Source organism: Oryctolagus cuniculus, chromosome 6 (assembly GCF_051225735.1).
Source record: "Oryctolagus cuniculus isolate XC-2025 breed Fujian yellow rabbit chromosome 6, ASM5122573v1, whole genome shotgun sequence".
Classification (NCBI taxonomy): Eukaryota; Metazoa; Chordata; class Mammalia; order Lagomorpha; family Leporidae; genus Oryctolagus; species Oryctolagus cuniculus.
The window spans coordinates 68,581,190-68,598,768 of record NC_142872.1 but is presented as its reverse complement, the minus strand read 5'-3'; the positions used below and the strand labels follow the sequence as shown (position 1 = coordinate 68,598,768).

Here is a 17,579-nt window from a genome sequence, read left to right as displayed (position 1 = left end):
AGGAGTGGACAGTGAGAGAGAGACAGAGAGAAAGGTCTTCCTTTGCCGTTGGTTCACCCTCCAATGGCCGCCACGGCCGGCGCGCTGCAACCAGCGCACCGCGCCGATCCGATGGCAGGAGCCAGGTACTTATCCTGGTCTCCCATGGGGTGTAGGGCCCAAGGACTTGGGCCATCCTCCGCTGCACTCCCTGGCCACAGCAGAAAGCTGGCCTGGAAGAGGGGCAACCGGGACAGAATCCGGTGCCCCGACCGGGACTAGAACCCGGTGTGCCGGCGCCGCAAGGCGGAGGATTAGCCTAGTGAGCTGCAGTGCCGGCCTATATTTACTTGAAAGAGTTATACAGAGAGAGAAGGAGAGGCAGAGAGAGACATAGGTCCTCCATCTGCTGGTTCACTCCCCAGGTGGCCGCAACTGCTGGAGCTACTCCAATCTGAAGCCAGGAGCCAGGAGCTTCCTCTGGGTCTCCCACGTGGGTACAGGGGCCCAAGGACTTGGGCCATCTTCTGCTGCCTTTCAAGGCCATAGCAGAGAGCTGGATCAAAGTTTTTTATTTGAGACAAAGGGAGAGACAGAGAGGTCTTCCATCTGCTGATTTACTCCCCAAATGGCTGCAGTGGCAGAGCTGTGCCAGGAGCTTTTTCCAGGTCTCCCATGTGGGTGCAGGGGTCCAGGCATGTGTGGGCCATCTTCTGCTGCTCTCTCAGGCCCATTAGCAGAGAGCTGCATTGAAAAAGGTTTGTGTAATTTGTGATTTTGGTAACACAAATGGTGGCAATACCAGTCCTAGGAAAAATAAATACATGGGCCTTGATTATTATTTTTTTTTTTACAGTGATTTCTTTTTTTTTTTTTTTTAATCTTTTATTTAATGAATATAAATTTCCAAAGTACGACTCATGTGTTACAATGGCTTCCCCCCCATACCGTCCCTCCCACCCACAACCCTCCCCTTTCCCACTCCCTCTCCCCTTCCATTCACATCAAGATTCATTTTCGATTATCTTAATATACAGAAGATCAGCTTAGTATACCTTAAGTAAGTATTTCAACAGTTTGCTCCCACACAGAAACATAAAGTGAAAACTAATAGATGATTTTTTTTAAATGATGGTGAAATCAGATCAGACCTATTGTCATGTTTAATCCCAGTGAGAGTCAAGTTGGGAATTGATAATTTCTTTCTTTCTTTTTTTTTTTTTTTTTAACAGAAGATCAGTTTAGTGTACATTAAGTAAAGATTTCAGTCGTTTGCACCCCCATAGAAACACAAAGTGAAATATACTGTTTGAGTACTCGTTATAGCATTAAGCCTCAGTGTACAGCACGTTAAGGACAGAGATCCTACATGAGGAGTAAGTGCACAGTGACTCCTGTTGTTGACTTTACCAATTGACACTCCTGTTTATGGCATCAGTAATCTCCCTATGCACCCGTTATGAGTTTCCAAGGCTATGGAAGCCCCTTGAGTTCTCCAACTCTTATCTTGTTTAGACACGGTCATAGTCAAAGTGGAGGTTCTCTCCTCCCTTCAGAGAAAGGCACCTCCCTCTTTGAAGACCTGTTCTTTCCACTGGGATCTCACTCACAGAGATCTTTTTGCCAGAGTGTCTTGGCTTTCCATGCCTGAAATACTCTCATGGGCTTTTCAGCCAGATCCGAGTGCCTTTAGGGCTGATTCTGAGGCCAGAGTGCTATTTAGGACATCCGCCATTCTATGAGTCTGCTGAGTATCTCACTTCCCATGTTGGATCACTCTCCCCTTTATTTATTCTATCGGTTGGTGTTAGCAGATACTAGACTTGTTTATGTGCTCCCTTTGACTCTTAGTCCTTTCATTATGATCAATTGTGAACTGAAATTGATCACTTGCAGTAGTGAGATGGCATTGGCACATGCCACCTTGATGGGATTGAATTGGAATCCCCTGGTATGTTTCCAACTCTACCAATTGGGGCAAGTCAGCCCGAGCATGCCCCAAATTATACATCTCTTCCCTCTCTTATTCCCACTCTTATGTTTAACAGGGATCACATTTCAGTTAATTTTCAACACTTAAGAATAACTGTGTGATAATTACAGAATTAAACCAGTCATATTAAGTAGAACAGACAAAAAAAAAAAAATACTATGAGGGATAATGTATTAAGTTGTCCATTAGCAGTCAGGGCTATGCTGATCAAGTCCCCATTTCTCATAGTGTCCATTTCACTTCAGGAGGTTTCCTTTTTGGTGTTCAGTCAGTTGTCACCGATCAGGGAGAACATATGGTATTTGTCCCTTTGGGACTGGCTTACTTCACTCAGCATGATGTGTTCCAGATTCCTCCATTTTGTTGCAAATGACTGGATTTCGTTGTTTCTTACTGCGGTATAGTACTCTAAAGAATACATATCCCATAATTTCTTTATCCAGTCTACCGTTGATGGGCATTTAGGTTGGTTCCAGGTCTTGGCTATTGTGAATTGTGCTGCAATAAACATTAGGGTGCAGACCGCTTTTTTGTTTATCAATTTAAACTCCTTTGGGTAAATTCCAAGGAGTGGGATGGCTGGGTCGAACGGTAGGGTTATATTCAGGTTTCTGAGGAATCTCCAGACTGATTTCCATAGTGGCTTGACCAGTTTGCATTCCCACCAACAGTGGGTTAGTGTCATGGGCCTTGATTATTGGAAGGTGGTTACAGTAAGTAAACGTAACTTGCCTGCTGTTATTTGTGATTCCTAGAAACCAAAGGAAGTAGCGTTTATATTCTGCAGATAAGGAAAAGAGTCCCTTTGACCAGGGCCCCCAGCAGCCTAGCATGGTGGGTCATGTTCTGACTTCAGTGCCTGTGGTCTTTCTCATGCTTTTATGCTGCAGCTTTTTGTTACAAGTCACGTGGTGAAGGGAACTTTGCAGTGAGTGGTTAATTAACTGTTTTTCATTGCGTTTAATTGCTTCCAGTCTTGAATCCAGATAATAGTTTTGAAATACTGGTTGACCAGTCTGTTGTGAACAGCGGAAATCTACTAAATGACATGACTCCTGCAGTAAATCCTTCACGTGAAATTGAGGATCCGGAAGACCGGAAACCTGAGGATTGGGATGAAAGACCAAAAATACCAGATCCAGATGCTGTCAAGCCTGATGACTGGTGAGTCTCGGGCAGCTTTCTGTTTAGAGTCAGGACAGTGTTTCAGAACTGCCAAAATGGATGACAGTGTTTGCCTGTGGTGACACAGATGGTTTGTGGCAGGACCCCAGAGCTCTTGACTTGGCCATTCCAAATGTGCCCTTGAATTCACATCTATATTTGATGTCCTGAAATATTAAATTTTAGTTTGAAAAATAGCCTTTTTCCATTTAACGATTCTCTGCTCTGTACTGGGTCATAGAATACTAAACCAGAAGGACGTATCCCTACCCAGTGCTTCAGTCCAGCTATAAGGCAGGTAAAGGAACTCGGCATGTAGTATGGTAAGTAGTCTGAGAAGGTACTACTTAGTGACCAGAGTGCCAGGTGTACCTAACCCAGGCCTGGTTTCCTGGAGCAGGGCAAATCAAATTGAGACTTGAAAGAAAGTAGGACGAGAATTAACTAAGTGGAAGACCATTGTGTTCCATAAGAGGAGGAATGAACTTGACATGGGTGAGAACCATTGTGACTTTTTGTGTAGGGTAAGAATTGGAGTGAAGAGAAATGAACTCTAATGTGTGGTATATAGCCATACTTGATTTTCATTATAGTGACTTTTCGTTATACAAGTGTTAAGTTTATTTGTACATGTGGTATGTACATATATGTATGTGGCAATATAAGTTGGAGTCAACCTTGTTCTGTATTTTATTCCTTAATTAAGGTGAGAGTGTTCAGCTTAAAAGAGCTGGCTGAGCTCATACGTGATCTTGAGATACAGTTAATTTATATCTCAAGCTAGAGGTTGGTAAAACAGATTCTGACCAAGGACAGAGGATATTTTTGATTGTAAACTAAAGTGGCACTTGTATAGCAACTGTGTAAAACTTTGAAATTGGGTACTTGCTGGTGAACTTTTATTTGAGGAGTAATTTTTGTAGCAAGGATATAATTCAGTGGCTATTAACGTCTTCATAGTGTTATGTGGTCATCCCTATTTCTCCCTTCCTGTGGCCCCTCATAATCCCAGATTTGCTCTTTACTTCTTCTGGAGATTTCTTGTAAATGGAATTATCTAGAATGTGTTTTTTTGTATCTGGCTTCTTTCACTTAGGGTAAATGTTCAGACTTCATCCATGTTGAAGAGGGTGCAGTTCAGTACTTCAGTTCTTGACAGAATACTACTGAATTGTGTAGTGAATATTGTATTTTATTTTGTCGGTGTTGAGTAGCGATATGAAAAATTACATACTGGTTTTTGTGTGAATATATATTTTCAGTTCTCTTTAGTACATGGCTAAAAGCAAAGTTGCTGGATCACATTGTAACTGTTTAAGTTTTTAAGGAATTGCCAAACATTTCCAAAACAGCTGCACCATTTAACTTTCCCACAAACAATGTATGAGTTTCCAGTTTGCTATATCCTCACTAATACTTTTTAAAAATATTTATTGGAGGGGCAGAGACAGAGATCTCCCATCTCTGCTAGTTCACGCCCTAAATGCTAGGAACAGCCAAGACTGAAACCAGGAGCTGGGATCTCATTCTAAGAGTCCCATGTATTTGGTAGGGACACAAATACTTGAGCCGTCACCTGCTGTCTCCCAGGGTCTGCGTTATTAGGAAGCAGGAATCAGAAGCAGAGCTGGGACTTGAATCCAGCACTGGGGTGTGGGCATCCCAGGTAGCATCTTTAACTTCTGTGTCAAATGCCTGCTTCCCGAACACTTGTGTGGGTTTGTTTTTTTTTATATAAATTTATTTATTTATTTGAAAGTCAGAGTTAGAGAGAGAGAGAGAGAGGTCTTCCATCCGATGGTTCACTCCCCAGCTGGCCGCAGCAGCTGGAGCTGCGCTGATCCAAAGCCAGGAGCCTCTTCCGGGTCTCCCATTTGGGTGCAGGGGCCCAAAGACTTGGGCCATCCTCTACTGCTTTCCCAGGCCACAGCAGAGAGCTGAATCGGAAGTGGCGCAGCCGGGACTTGAACCAGTGCCCATACGGGATGCCACTCTTCAGGCCAGGGCGTTAACCTGCTGTGCCATAGCACCAGCCCCTCAAACACTTGTTTTTATTCCATCTTTTTTATTGTAGCCATCCTAGTGGATATAAAGTGGTATAGCTCTATTTGCATTTCCCTGATAGGTAATGATGTTGAGCATCTCTTCACACGGTTGTTACTGTTGTCTTTGGAGAATTATCTATTCAAATCCTTTGATGTTGTTTTTTCATTGAGTTGTAGAGGTCTTTGTATATTTTGGATACTAGGCCCTTTTCAGTTTCATGATTTATAAATATTTTCTTGTAAGATTATTTAAAATTTTCAGATTAAGTAAGACCTAAATATTTTCAGAATTCTGTTTCAGAGTCAGAGTGGGATTACAGTGTGATTCTTCTGCTAGTGTTGTCCTAATTGACTTTTTCTTTTGTGTTTAAGGGATGAAGATGCCCCTGCTAAGATTCCAGATGAGGAGGCCACAAAACCTGAAGGCTGGTTAGATGATGAGCCTGAATATGTGCCTGACCCTGATGCAGAGAAGCCAGAGGATTGGTAAAAGTTTCTGCTAACTTTTTAAATGACCTGTTTTATTGTTTATTTGGGAGATAGCAGTAGTGGCAACAGAGAGCTCCCTTCTGCTGATTCTCTCCCCAAAGGCCTGCAACAGCCTGAGCTGGGCTAGGGCCGAAGCCAGGGCCTGGGAATTCAGTGCAGATCTGCCTAGGTCTCCCATGTGAGTGGTAGGAACCACATAACTTGAACCATTGCCTTTGCCTCCTGGGGTCTGCATTAGCAGGAAGCTTGAGTAAGGAGCTGGAGGAGTTGAGACTCAAACCCAGGCACTCTGATGTGGGATGCAGGCCCACCGCACTCACACACGTGTGTGCATGTGTGTGTGTGTGTTAATTTAAATGAAACTAATACTTAAGCCAAGTCCACCAAATTTAATTACCTTTTTTTTTTTTAAAATGTATCGTGAAAAGCTGTTACTGGAAATAGAAACACAAGAGAAGATGGTATTAACATATTGTGGCCCCGTGACAGCATCACAGAGCCCCATATTACTTGTTCCTTGTTGAATATCTCCACAGGGATGAAGACATGGATGGTGAATGGGAGGCTCCTCAGATTGCCAACCCTAAATGCGAGTCAGCCCCTGGCTGTGGTGTCTGGCAGCGACCCATGATTGACAACCCCAGTTATAAAGGCAAATGGAAGCCTCCCATGATTGACAATCCTAACTACCAGGTTTGTGCCTCTTACAGTTCTGCTGTTCTCCTTGATCTGTCTGTATTCACTAGGCTGTGTGATCCCAGGTTGATCACTCTGTTCAAGTTATTGAATGAAGATCCTAAGGTGAGAGAGAGCTTAGTGGATTGAGAGTTACAGAGGGAGACCTAGAAGCTGGAGAGAATCGCTGTTAGATTTGCTTTATGTGTTATGTTTGAAAGGAGGGTGCTTTAGCCACAGGATCTGAATCTCAAGTTTGGTGATGGTGTCATGTGGTGGGTAGAGGACTGAGGTAGGAGTTGATGCTTCCACCATGTCAAAATCAGCTCCTTGCTTGATGTCAGCAGTAAAAGATTAAGGTCCAAATGAGATGGTAAGAATACAAATTGTGAAGTAGTGAAGTGCCAGTTCACTGTGGAGATGATGTCAAGGATGGTAGAAACTGAGAATAAAGTCTAGAAATCTTAGAGACAGAGTGTGTGAAACACCAGTAGCATTTATCATTTCTTCCTGTTGTTCATTGGTTTCCCAAAGTTAGTATTTAATCTTTATTGATTATGCAGAATTCATCTTACAGGTTTGCTATAAATTGTTGGTCGTTATCTGAAACAATTTTTCTTGAAAACATTCCCCTTGTCCCCCTTAGGGAATCTGGAAACCCAGGAAAATACCAAATCCAGATTTCTTTGAAGATCTGGAACCTTTCAGAATGACTCCTTTCAGCGCTATTGGTTTGGAGCTGTGGTCCATGACCTCTGACATCTTTTTTGACAACTTCATCATTTCTGCTGATCGGAGGGTGGTTGATGACTGGGCCAACGATGGGTGGGGCCTGAAGAAAGCTGCTGATGGGGCTGCTGAGGTTTGTGCTTGCTGGATTGTCTTCTGTACGTTTATTTCTGTTGTAAGGAAATACTTGTTCCTTTGTGAACAGCTGTCTTTTCTAGGGTGTATCTCTTCCCTTATTTGGTAATATTAGCATTAAAAGTATAAGCATAGGAGACTACTGCAGAAATTTATTGGAAAGTGCATTTTATACAAAACTAAATGGATTTCAAAGTGTTTTCTGCATCAGAATAAACACAATATTCACTTTCCGTGAACGTCTTATAGCACTGTCATATGCCTGTGAGTGCTGCAGTTTTAGACATGATTTCATTCGTCTAATGTAGCGACTTAGATTCTGTCCGTTATGTGAAGGACACTTTTCAGTTTGTCTATGTGTATATCTCAGTTTGCCATTTAGGGTATGTTTTGATGTACTCTTAAATATTGAATCTTGGCTTGCCCAACATATAGATTTTTCAAACGTGGTCATGTAGCCAAAGTGGGAATTAGAGAGCCAGAGATAGTGAGATCAAGAAGTTCTTCATGCTCTGGATCTTCAGGTGATTAACAAGCCAGCATTTGTAGTTACGAAAGTGACAGCACCCTGCTGAAAAGGGGAGCAGGAAAATCAAAGCTTTTCTCTTTATTTCCTTTTGAAAAAAGTGGAGCCTGAGTGAGCTGTAGGCCGTAACAGTGGAAACAACAGTGCAGTCTGTGTTTGGTGTGCATCAGCCCTGTATTTTGTTTTTCAGCCAGGTGTGGTGGGGCAGATGATCGAGGCAGCGGAGGAGCGCCCATGGCTCTGGGTGGTCTACATTCTGACTGTGGCTCTGCCCGTGTTCCTTGTTATCCTCTTTTGCTGTTCTGGAAAGGTAAGAATTTGTTTTGGAGCCGGCGCCGTGGCTCAATAGGCTAATCCTCCACCTTGCGGCGCCGGCACACCGGGTTCTAGTCCCGGTCGGGGCGCCGGATTCTGTCCCGGTTGCCCCTCTTCCAGGCCAGCTCTCTGCTATGGCCAGGGAGTGCAGTGGAGGATGGCCCAGGTGCTTGGGCCCTGCACCCCATGGGAGACCAGGAAAAAGCACCTGGATCCTGGCTCCTGCCATCGGATCAGCACGGTGCGCCGGCTGCAGCGGCGGCCATTGGAGGGTGAACCAACGGCAAAGGAAGACCTTTCTCTCTCTGTCTCTCTCTCTCTCTGTCCACTCTGCCTATCAAAAATAAAAAAAAAAAAAAAAAAAAAAAAAAGAATTTGTTTTGGAATCACGAGTTGGTTTTTGTTTGTTTGTTTTTCTTTTCTTTTTTTTTTTTTTTAAGATTCATTTATCTGTAAGACAGAGAGGTAGAGACAAAGAGAGAAAGGTCTTCCATCCACTGATTCATTCCCCAAATGGCCACAATGGCCAGAGCTGAGCTGATCCAAAGCCAGGAGCTTCTTCCAGGTCTCCCACATGGATTCAGGGGCCCAAGCACTCACTTCTGCTGCTTTCCCAGGTGTATTAGCAAGGAGCTGTATCAGAAGTGGAGCAGCTGGGACTTGAACTGGCGCCCATATGGGATGCCCGCTCTGCAGGCCAAGCCTTTAACCTGCTGTGCCACAGCACTGGCCTCTTGGAATCACTTTTTTTATTTAAGGTTTATTTATTTATTTGAAAGTCAAGTTACACAGAGAGAGAAGGAGAAGCAGAGAGAGAGAGAGAGAGAGAGAGAGAGAGGTCTTCCATCCACTGGTTCACTCCGCAATTGGCCTCAACGGCTGGACCTGTGCCGATCCAGAGCCAGGAGCCTCTTCCGGGTCTACTACATGGGTGCAGGGTCCAAGGACTTGGGCCATCTTCCACTGCTTTCCCAGGCCATCGCAGAGAGCTGGATTGGAAGTGGAGCAGCTGGGAGTCGAACTGACACCCATATGGGATGCCAGCACTGCAGGCCGTGGCTTTACCTGCTACACCACAGCACTGGCCCCTTGGAATCACTTTTACAAGGACTTCTTGTGATGTTAAAAATGACTATGATGGGCCAGTGTTATGGCACAGTAAGTTAATCCTCCACCTGTGCGGCGACATCCATCCCAGCCGCTCATCTTCCAATGCAGCTCTCTGCTATGGCCTGGGAAAGCAACGGACCAATGGCCCAAGTGCCTGGGCCCCTGCAGCTGTGTGGGAGACCTGGAAGAAGCTCCTGGCTCCTGGCTTCGGATCGGCCCAGCTGCAACCATTGGCGGCCATTTGGGGAGTGAACCAGCGATTAGAAGACGCTTCACTGTGTCTCCCCCTCACTTTCTGTAACTCTGCCTCTCAAATAAATAAATGACTAAGATGGGGCAGGCATTTGGCTTAGTAGTTAAAACATCCACATTCCATATTTGGGTACCTGGTTTCAAGTCCTGGCTTTTGGCTTCTGACTCCATCTTCCTGCTAATGTTGACTCTGGGAGGCAGTGGTGATGGCTCATGTAGTAGGGTTGGGTCCCTGCTACCCACCTGGGAAACCTGGATTGAGTTCATAGCTCTTGCTTTGACTCTAGCTATTGCTGTCATTTGGGGAGTGAACCAGAAGATGGGAGCGCTTTCCATCTGTTTTGCTCTCTGTCTCTTCTCTACTTCTCAAGTAAATTAAAAAAAATTATGTGACTAAGATGTAGTACTCAGTAATGACTGAGCCCATTTGGCTTCTGAAACTATTTACTGTGCCCAGATCAGGGTCGGATCTATAGCACCACTCTTTTTATTCTTTGTAAAATTTAGAAGCAGCTTTCTAAAAAAAAAACAAAGATAATTTAGATGTGAAAGCAACATCTGGGTGCAGCCCAGCTTTTCTTTCTAGTATCACCACTTGACTTAGTATCTGACTTTTCATTGGCCTTTCCTACCTCACCAGTCCCGCCCTCCCCAAACAGTGCGTGTGAAGGTACCAGCCTTTCTGTTTCTGTTGGCTAGCTCTTGTTTCATGCAATCATATAGAGAAAATCATCTTTGGGCTTCCTGCTTCTAAATGAGGTTTATAATCTACCCTTGGCACTAGCCTTAGCCCCAATGCCCTGTACCCACGCCTTAGTGTAGCTACGTAGACCTGTCATTCTTTGTATTCCTCCACCTTGAACCATATACACACATGCGTGCATGCCCATCTTTCTTTTTTTTATTATTATTTGTTTATTTGAAAGGCAGAGTTACACAGAGAGATCTTCAACCCACTGGTTCATTCCCCAAATGGCTGCAGCAGCCAGGGCTGGGCCAGGCTAAAGCCAGGAGCCTGGAACTCCATCCAGGTCCCCCTTGTGGGTACAGGGGGCCCAATCACTTGGGCCATTATCTGCTGCTTTCCCAGGCACATTACCAGGGAGCTGGATCAGAAGTAGAGCATCTGGGACTCCAGCCAGCACACATATGGGATGCTGTTGGCCACAGGTGGCAGCTTTATCCACTATGCTTCAGCACTTTGCCTGTAGGTATTCAATGATGCGATGGTGATGTAGTAATGAAAACATGATAGAAACCATTGCACTTTGGGTAATGTTTCAGAAACAGTCCAATGCTATGGAGTACAAAAAGACTGATGCTCCTCAACCAGATGTGAAGGAGGAAGAAGAGAAGGAGGAGGAGAAGGACAAGGGAGATGAAGAGGAGGAGGCAGAAGAGAAGCTTGGTAAGAAGTAGACCCCTGAAATGCTGCTTAAGCCAACACCCTAAAACAATGGCTTGTTTTAGACCTAGAGTTGTGTAATGATGCTGAAACAAATGGAAAGTTTTGCTCACGTGTTTGACTTTAACTTCTGTTTTAGAGGAGAAACAAAAGAGTGATGCTGAAGAAGATGGTGGGACTGTCAGCCAAGAGGAGGAAGATAGGAAACCTAAAGCAGAGGTAAAGCAACGGGCAATTCTTTTATATTTCAAGCAGTAAATTGAAGGTACATTTAAGTAAAGAGAATATATTCATGGGATAGTATACAATGCCTATGACAGTAAAAACTCTATTAGAGCCAATTTTGTTAAAGTGGGATTCTTAGTGATACAGGTCAACATTTTTATTTGCTAATTAAAAAAATTTATTGATTATATTTGAAAGGCAGTGTTATAGAGCAAGGAGGAAGAGAGAGGAGATTTCATCTGCTGGTTCCCTCCCCAGATGGCTGCAATGCCTGGAGATGGGTCAAGCCAAGAGCCTAGAACTCCAACTGGTCTCCCACGTGGGTGGCAGGGATCCAAGCAGTTGGGCCATTTTCCACTGCTTTCCCAGGCACATTAGCAGGGAGCTAGATCAAAAGTGGAGCAGCTGGGACTCGAACTGGCCCTCATGGGATGCCAGCATCACAGGTGGCTCCTTAACCCACAGCACAGTCCCCTATTTGCTAACTTTAAGCTACATCATAATCTCAAGTATTTTTCTATGCTGAAAATGGTTTTCTGGGATAAGTGGAAAGTTCTAGAAAGAAATGTAATAAAATGCTAAGATTGAAACTTCAGGGCCGGCGCCGAGGCTCAATAGGCTAATCCTCCGCCTGCGGCGCTGGCACACTGGGTTCTAGTCCCAGTCGGGGTGCTGTCCTGGTTGATCCTCTTCCAGTCCAGCTCTCTGCTGTGGCCCGGGAGTGCAGTGGAGGATGGCCCAAGTGCTTGGGCCCTGCACCCGCATGGGAGACCAGGAGAAGCACCTGGCTCCTGCTTTCGGATCAGCGCGGTGCGCCAGCCACAGCGGCCATTGGGGGGTGAACCAATGGAAGAGGAAGACCTTTCTCTCTGCCTCTCTCTCACTGTCCACTCTGCCTGTCAGGAAAAAAACAAAACAAAACAAAACAAAAAAAAAAAAACTCAGACCTCAGGTTATTATTTATCATGTCTGTCTCATATTCCTCGCTGTCCCCTTGCCTAGTAAATGTTCCTATTGTCCATGCAGTAAGTCATTCATTTAATAAATACTTGTTGAGTGCCCATCATGCACCAGGCATTATCAGTGAGCAAGATAGGCAAAGATGCCTTGCCTCTGGTGGCTTCAATTCTAGACAGCAGGCCAGAAAGACAACATGTAATAGCCTTTATAGGGACACAGTATGTTAGAAAACAAAACAGATTGTTGTTGATGGGGTTGCAGTATTAAAGACCTTGTTGGAAAGATGACATTTGAGTGAAGACTTGGAAAAGGGATTAAGAATTTTTCTTGAGGATGGCATCAGGAGAACATTCCAGGCAGAGTAAACAGCCTGTGAGAGGGCTGTGCAGGGGTCTCCATTAGAGCACGATGGTAGGAGAGGAGGTTTTGAGGTAGGTTGGCTCTGTGGGTGTGAGAGGAAGGAAAGCATCTATGTCCACTCCCACGCCTTTGCTGGCATCTGTCCCTTTTCCAGCAAGTCTGCGTCTCTTCCTTCTAAGACTGAAGCTCTCCTAAGGTTCCACTTCCTGTTACCACAACTCTGCCTTCCCACTGATAAAAGTCAATGATATTTGTATCTTATTTATACAAGGAGTGTTCAGAAAGCTTGCGAAAGTATATTCTGGAAAAAAAACCTAGATTTAAAAATTTTTTTGCACTAAAGTACCTTTCACTAGTTTCTATTTATTTTCATTTTATTTGAAAGATTTCTACCTACTACTTCATTCCTCAGACGTCCACAACAGGCAGGACTGGGCCAGGCTAGAGCCTAGAACTCTTGGATGGGAAGCTGAGGCATTTGGATATGTATGTGATGCCAACATCTTAAGAGGCACTTACGTGCTCTGTTCAAACATTTGTCCTCCCACCCCCATCCCCATTTTCCCATGAACTTCAAGGACTCTTCGTATTTTCAGTGGATATGTTATACCTTAACTAAAATGCAGGTATTGAATGCAGGGACTGTGTCTCACATTCTTTTATATCCCCCAAACAGCCTCACATAAAAAAAAAAAATGATGTAATATGTGTAAGTAAAGGCAGAATTTTCATGGGATATTTTACAATCTTAAGATTTGTGATAGGAGAAAAAAAACTGAATTTTTCTGTTGGAATGGTCTTCAGTTTTCTTCTCAATGTGGCTAAGATGTTCACAGGCCTGGTAGATTGTATAATAAAGCAGTTTCCTTTTTAGGAGAATATGGGTTAGATTGATAAAAATATGTTTTTGGAAAATGAATGACTAAATTAGAATACCACCTTTGAGACAGCCATTGGTTTTGGTACATTTCCTTAATTATTCTGTAGTTTTTCTCTCAAATGAGTTACCCTCAGTCTTGATCTTGAAAATCTATGGAATTTTTTTTTAAGGTGCTAATTCATGAATTTTCTTTCCCACCAATAGGAGGATGAAATTTTGAACAGATCGCCAAGAAACAGAAAGCCACGAAGAGAGTGAAACAATCTTAAGAACTTGATCTGTGATCTCCTCTCCCTCCCCTTCCTTTGCAAGTGGGGTCCCAGGAGAGGACCCAGCACACCTTAGGTTGACACTCAGAAAACCTCAAGACGTCACCATCAACAGGTCCCAGTTGAACACTAGTCCGTGTGATTTTAAACATCTAGCAGTAAATAATTGCAGTTGTGACACAAAGGACCCTGTTTCTGTAGAAAAGAAAACATTGAACATAATGGTTGTGAGATGTAACATGAAGCAACTAACTTGTATTTTTGTTTTTGTTTTTAAACATCTTTGTTTTTTAAAATAGAATGATAGAACTTTGCCAGTCTTTAAAACTTTGGCTTAATTTAATATATTAATCTGTCAATGCAGAAATAACACCAACATTAGAATGCTAGGGGGGTGAATTGCAGTTTTTATAACTTTTTTTTAAGTTTGGTATTAAAACATTCAAGTGTCTCTGTCCCTCAGGATTGATGATCATGTCAGAGTGCAGCCATCTGTGGTTATAATCTTGTTTTGCTTGCTTCCATTGCTCAGTTCCTCCTAAGGAAATTGAGGAGAGGGATTGGATGGAAGCCCAAATTTATATAAAGGTTCCGTTTAAGTTGTATTAAAAATAGACATATAAAAAGAAAAAAAATCTTTTCACTTGATGTTGGTGAGACCATGAAGTGTGTGTGTGTGTGTGTGTTACCCTTGGGACTGCTCGGTTCCTGGACAGCAGTGGGTGGAGGAGGTGGCTTAGTGCCTTGGGCATTTTGAGCATTTGTCCTTCACACACAGGGGTGTTCTAGGCTCCTGTCTGGAGCAGATGCATCAGGACATGTGAGCTCCGGAGTAGATGTTCTCATCACTCTTCACTGTGTTGACACTGTTTTCCTTGCCTATTTCCCCAGATTCCCAGCTTTCTCCTCTGCTATGCATTTTCTTCACAGCGCAGCTTCCAGTCCGTTGCTGAAAATGATTATAAGCTCTGCATAGTGTTAAGCTTTATTGTGATTACGTGTATTTTTTTTTTTTTAAAGCAGACCCACACCTTTCCAGGGTCAAAGTACAGGATAGAATACATATTTTCCATTTCTTTTACTTTGTGGAAAGACTTTAGAAGTCTGATCCAGAGGTGAGCCAATTCAGAATTGACTGTAATTGAACACAGGATAAAAGTATTTATGGGAGGAGTGACATATAGCATGAATTATCAGATTTTGTAGCTGCTAAATATTTTAAGTCTTCATTTGCAATTCCTGTAACAGTTGGATCTTAAATTTACATAATAAAGCAGTCCTGTTAATTTTTTTTAATGTGGCTTGTAGAATTTTTTTAAAGTGATTTTAGGTTTGTGTTTTCATGTAGAATGTGGATGGGTGCTATCCAAGCCTCTCCCCCATCACTGCAGTAATTATCACACCACACTGAAATGTATTCAGAATTAGATGGGATTTTAGTTTTTGTCTTTCTTCAGAGCATTTCAAATGTATGGATGAAACTGCTTCTTGCACTGAATATATAAACATGCCACAGTGTTTATATTGGGGAGGTTTGGGGGAGGAAGTATATTTGTAAAAGATGAAGGTTGTATCATTTATATTCTTTTTTTTTTTTTAACTGGTTCACTTAAATTCTCTGAGGGTGGGATGCATTTTTCTTGCTGTTCAGTGCTTTATCCTTTTCATCTGTTGTTTTGTGGTCACAGTGACCTTAGCTATGTAGCAAACTTTCCCAAATGTATTGAGTGCAAATAAACAGTTACTTAGCAAGACTTGAAGTATTGTCTGCAGGTTTCTCCTTGAAGCAAACTGGTGAAATCATTGCATTTCCAGAAATTGTGTTCTTCACTTTCCTCTTACGTTGCATTTCATTGCTTGCATTCTTCTAGCTGAGATGTGAAAAAAAGTATTTGTTGTCTTCCCAGGGTTCTTTAGCAAAGTTGGTTCAAAACAAAAACAACCCATTTGTTTCATTGTCTTTTTGAGTTGTTGACGGTATGGCCTCCTGATTGAACATCTGACACATCATGGATAGCAGTTTTCAGCTCTTAAACAGGCTCTTACATTTAGAATGTTACCTGACGGTTACTGGTCCACTCTCCAGCAGCTTATGTTCCCTGATTTTTCTTAACCACAAAAGAACTTTCAGATTGTCACATTACTGAGTGGTGGTAAATTAAAGCCCGGTGTGACCTACTTTTGACTGAACTGTCTCATAGTAAGCTTCAGTGCATATGTCTAGCTGTTTCAGTAATGGATTCATCTTTAATGGGCCACTACCTGAGAATGTGCTGATATGCAGAAACTGTTAGGGACAGCGAAATAACTCTCGCCACATGTGTTTGAGTCAATCTTTCATATTCTTGCCTCTTCCTAGGGATGGCCTAGAAAGGGAGGGAATTTATGGGTAACATTAAGACTTAGGGATTCGTTGGACACTTTTTTTTTCCATTTTATTTGCAAGACACAGAAATATCTTCCAACCGCTGGTTTACTCCCCCAAATGACTGCAGCAGCCAAGGCTGGGCCAGGCCACAGCTAGCAAAAGCCAGGCGCCCTCCCCGGGTGGGCCACAGGGGCTCCGGGCTGCCTTCCAGGCTGCATCAGCAGAGGACATGGGACTCTGGCTAGGCGCTCCTGATCCAGGAGTCCCAAGAAGCGACTGAAGCTGTAATACCAAACTTCTGCTCTCACTGAACTGTGAAAATTGTCAGAAAGTAATCTTTGTTTAGGACTACACATATACTTACATATTTCAGTGGTAATTTTGAAAGTTATCCCCCAAGAGTTAATGTACTAGTAGGCTTTTGGATTACTTACCTAAGTACACAAAATGTAGCACTCTGAAGTTACTATTACTCTATTTAAATAATCTCACCGTGTAGAATGTACATGTTTGAAGACTGGTAATGGGGCTCCATAGGGCTTTCTTTAGTCCTAGGCACTCTTGCTTTTGTGTCCCTCCTCCACTAAAAAGTTAGAATTTGTCTATGCATTTCTATGAAAACGTAATTAAGACTCACTTTTTATTATTTTTACAGGGCTCCCATCTGCTCCCCAAATGCCGCAACGGCGTGGCTGGGTGGGGCCAGAGCCAAAGCCAAGTTCCTGGGTTTTAAAAATAAAACTTTGATGAGCTGCTGAGTGTTTCTCAAAGTGCAGCCTCCTGGTACCTCTTCTTTTACCTTTTCACGTGTTCCTAGCGTTGCCTGCCCGACCCTCTGCCACACCATTTAGTTTTACTTTTCCTGGTATCTATAGCAGTTTTAGAGTGACTTTTACCCAACAGACTACGCTCGCAGTCCCGGCTCAGAAAGTCGGACTCCACACACTTCCGCCCATCTGCCGGTCTTTTTTTTTTTTTTTTTTTTTTTTCGGAAGTAACTCAAACTTCGAAAAGTTGTTCAGACTTTGTACATAAGTGGAAGGTGGCAGGCCCAGTGACGAGACGGTGCAAGATGAACCCTCTACCAGCTCCCTCCTGGGCCGCTCCGGGGCTGGATGCGAGGGGCGAGGGAGGAAACCGGCCGGCATTGGAACAGCGTGGCTGCTCAGCGCTCATCGGCCGGATCCCGGAAGGCGGAGGGGAATGGGGAAGCGCTGGCCGCTAGGCAGCCGGCTACGCCGCTCGGCGTCTATCCCGCTTCCCCCGGGGACCCGGAAGGGCCTGCCTTCGGGGGCGGCGTTCAAGAAACCTCTGGTCACCGCTAGTACGGACGCCCGTCAGTCACACTCGGCTTGGCCTCCAGGTCGCAGGCTCGCCCTAGCGCTCCGGCCCGCCCCGAGCGCTGGAGTTCCTTTTAAATACCACTCGGGAGCCCCAGCTCGCCCCTTACGTGCTCGTCTCCACGCCCTCGGGCGGCCGGCTCCTCCTCCCCTCATTGGCCAGAACCTCTGTCCGTCAGCCGTGACGCGCGAGGTCGCCGGCAGCGGCCCGCCCTCTTCCGAGAGCCCCGAAAACAATTTTAAGATGGCGGCGGCGGCGGCGCGGAAAACAATGGGGTCGGGGCGGCGGGGACAGGCCGCGGCCTGAGGTGGGCAGCGAGCATCGGCCTGGGGTCGGGCGGAGCGGGCAGGAGGACGGTC

The 17,579-nt window shown here is 44.2% G+C and overlaps 1 protein-coding gene across 5 annotated transcripts in view; it reads left to right on the top strand.

Annotated features, from left to right (window-relative positions):
- CANX (calnexin) overlaps positions 1 to 15,271 on the top strand; it is a 57,675-nt gene extending 42,404 nt beyond the window's left edge. For all 5 annotated transcript variants that reach the window (XM_051833807.3, XM_070076511.2, XM_070076513.2 and 2 more), the window contains 8 exons: positions 2,947 to 3,136; positions 5,554 to 5,667; positions 6,207 to 6,363; positions 6,992 to 7,207; positions 7,926 to 8,045; positions 10,697 to 10,820; positions 10,957 to 11,036; positions 13,447 to 15,271. In XM_051833807.3, the coding sequence (XP_051689767.1) occupies positions 2,947 to 3,136; positions 5,554 to 5,667; positions 6,207 to 6,363; positions 6,992 to 7,207; positions 7,926 to 8,045; positions 10,697 to 10,820; positions 10,957 to 11,036; positions 13,447 to 13,500 (1,055 nt within the window). In that variant the 3' untranslated portion in view covers positions 13,501 to 15,271. The remainder of the gene's footprint in view (positions 1 to 2,946; positions 3,137 to 5,553; positions 5,668 to 6,206; positions 6,364 to 6,991; positions 7,208 to 7,925; positions 8,046 to 10,696; positions 10,821 to 10,956; positions 11,037 to 13,446) is intronic.
- Positions 15,272 to 17,579: the final 2,308 nt, after the last annotated feature.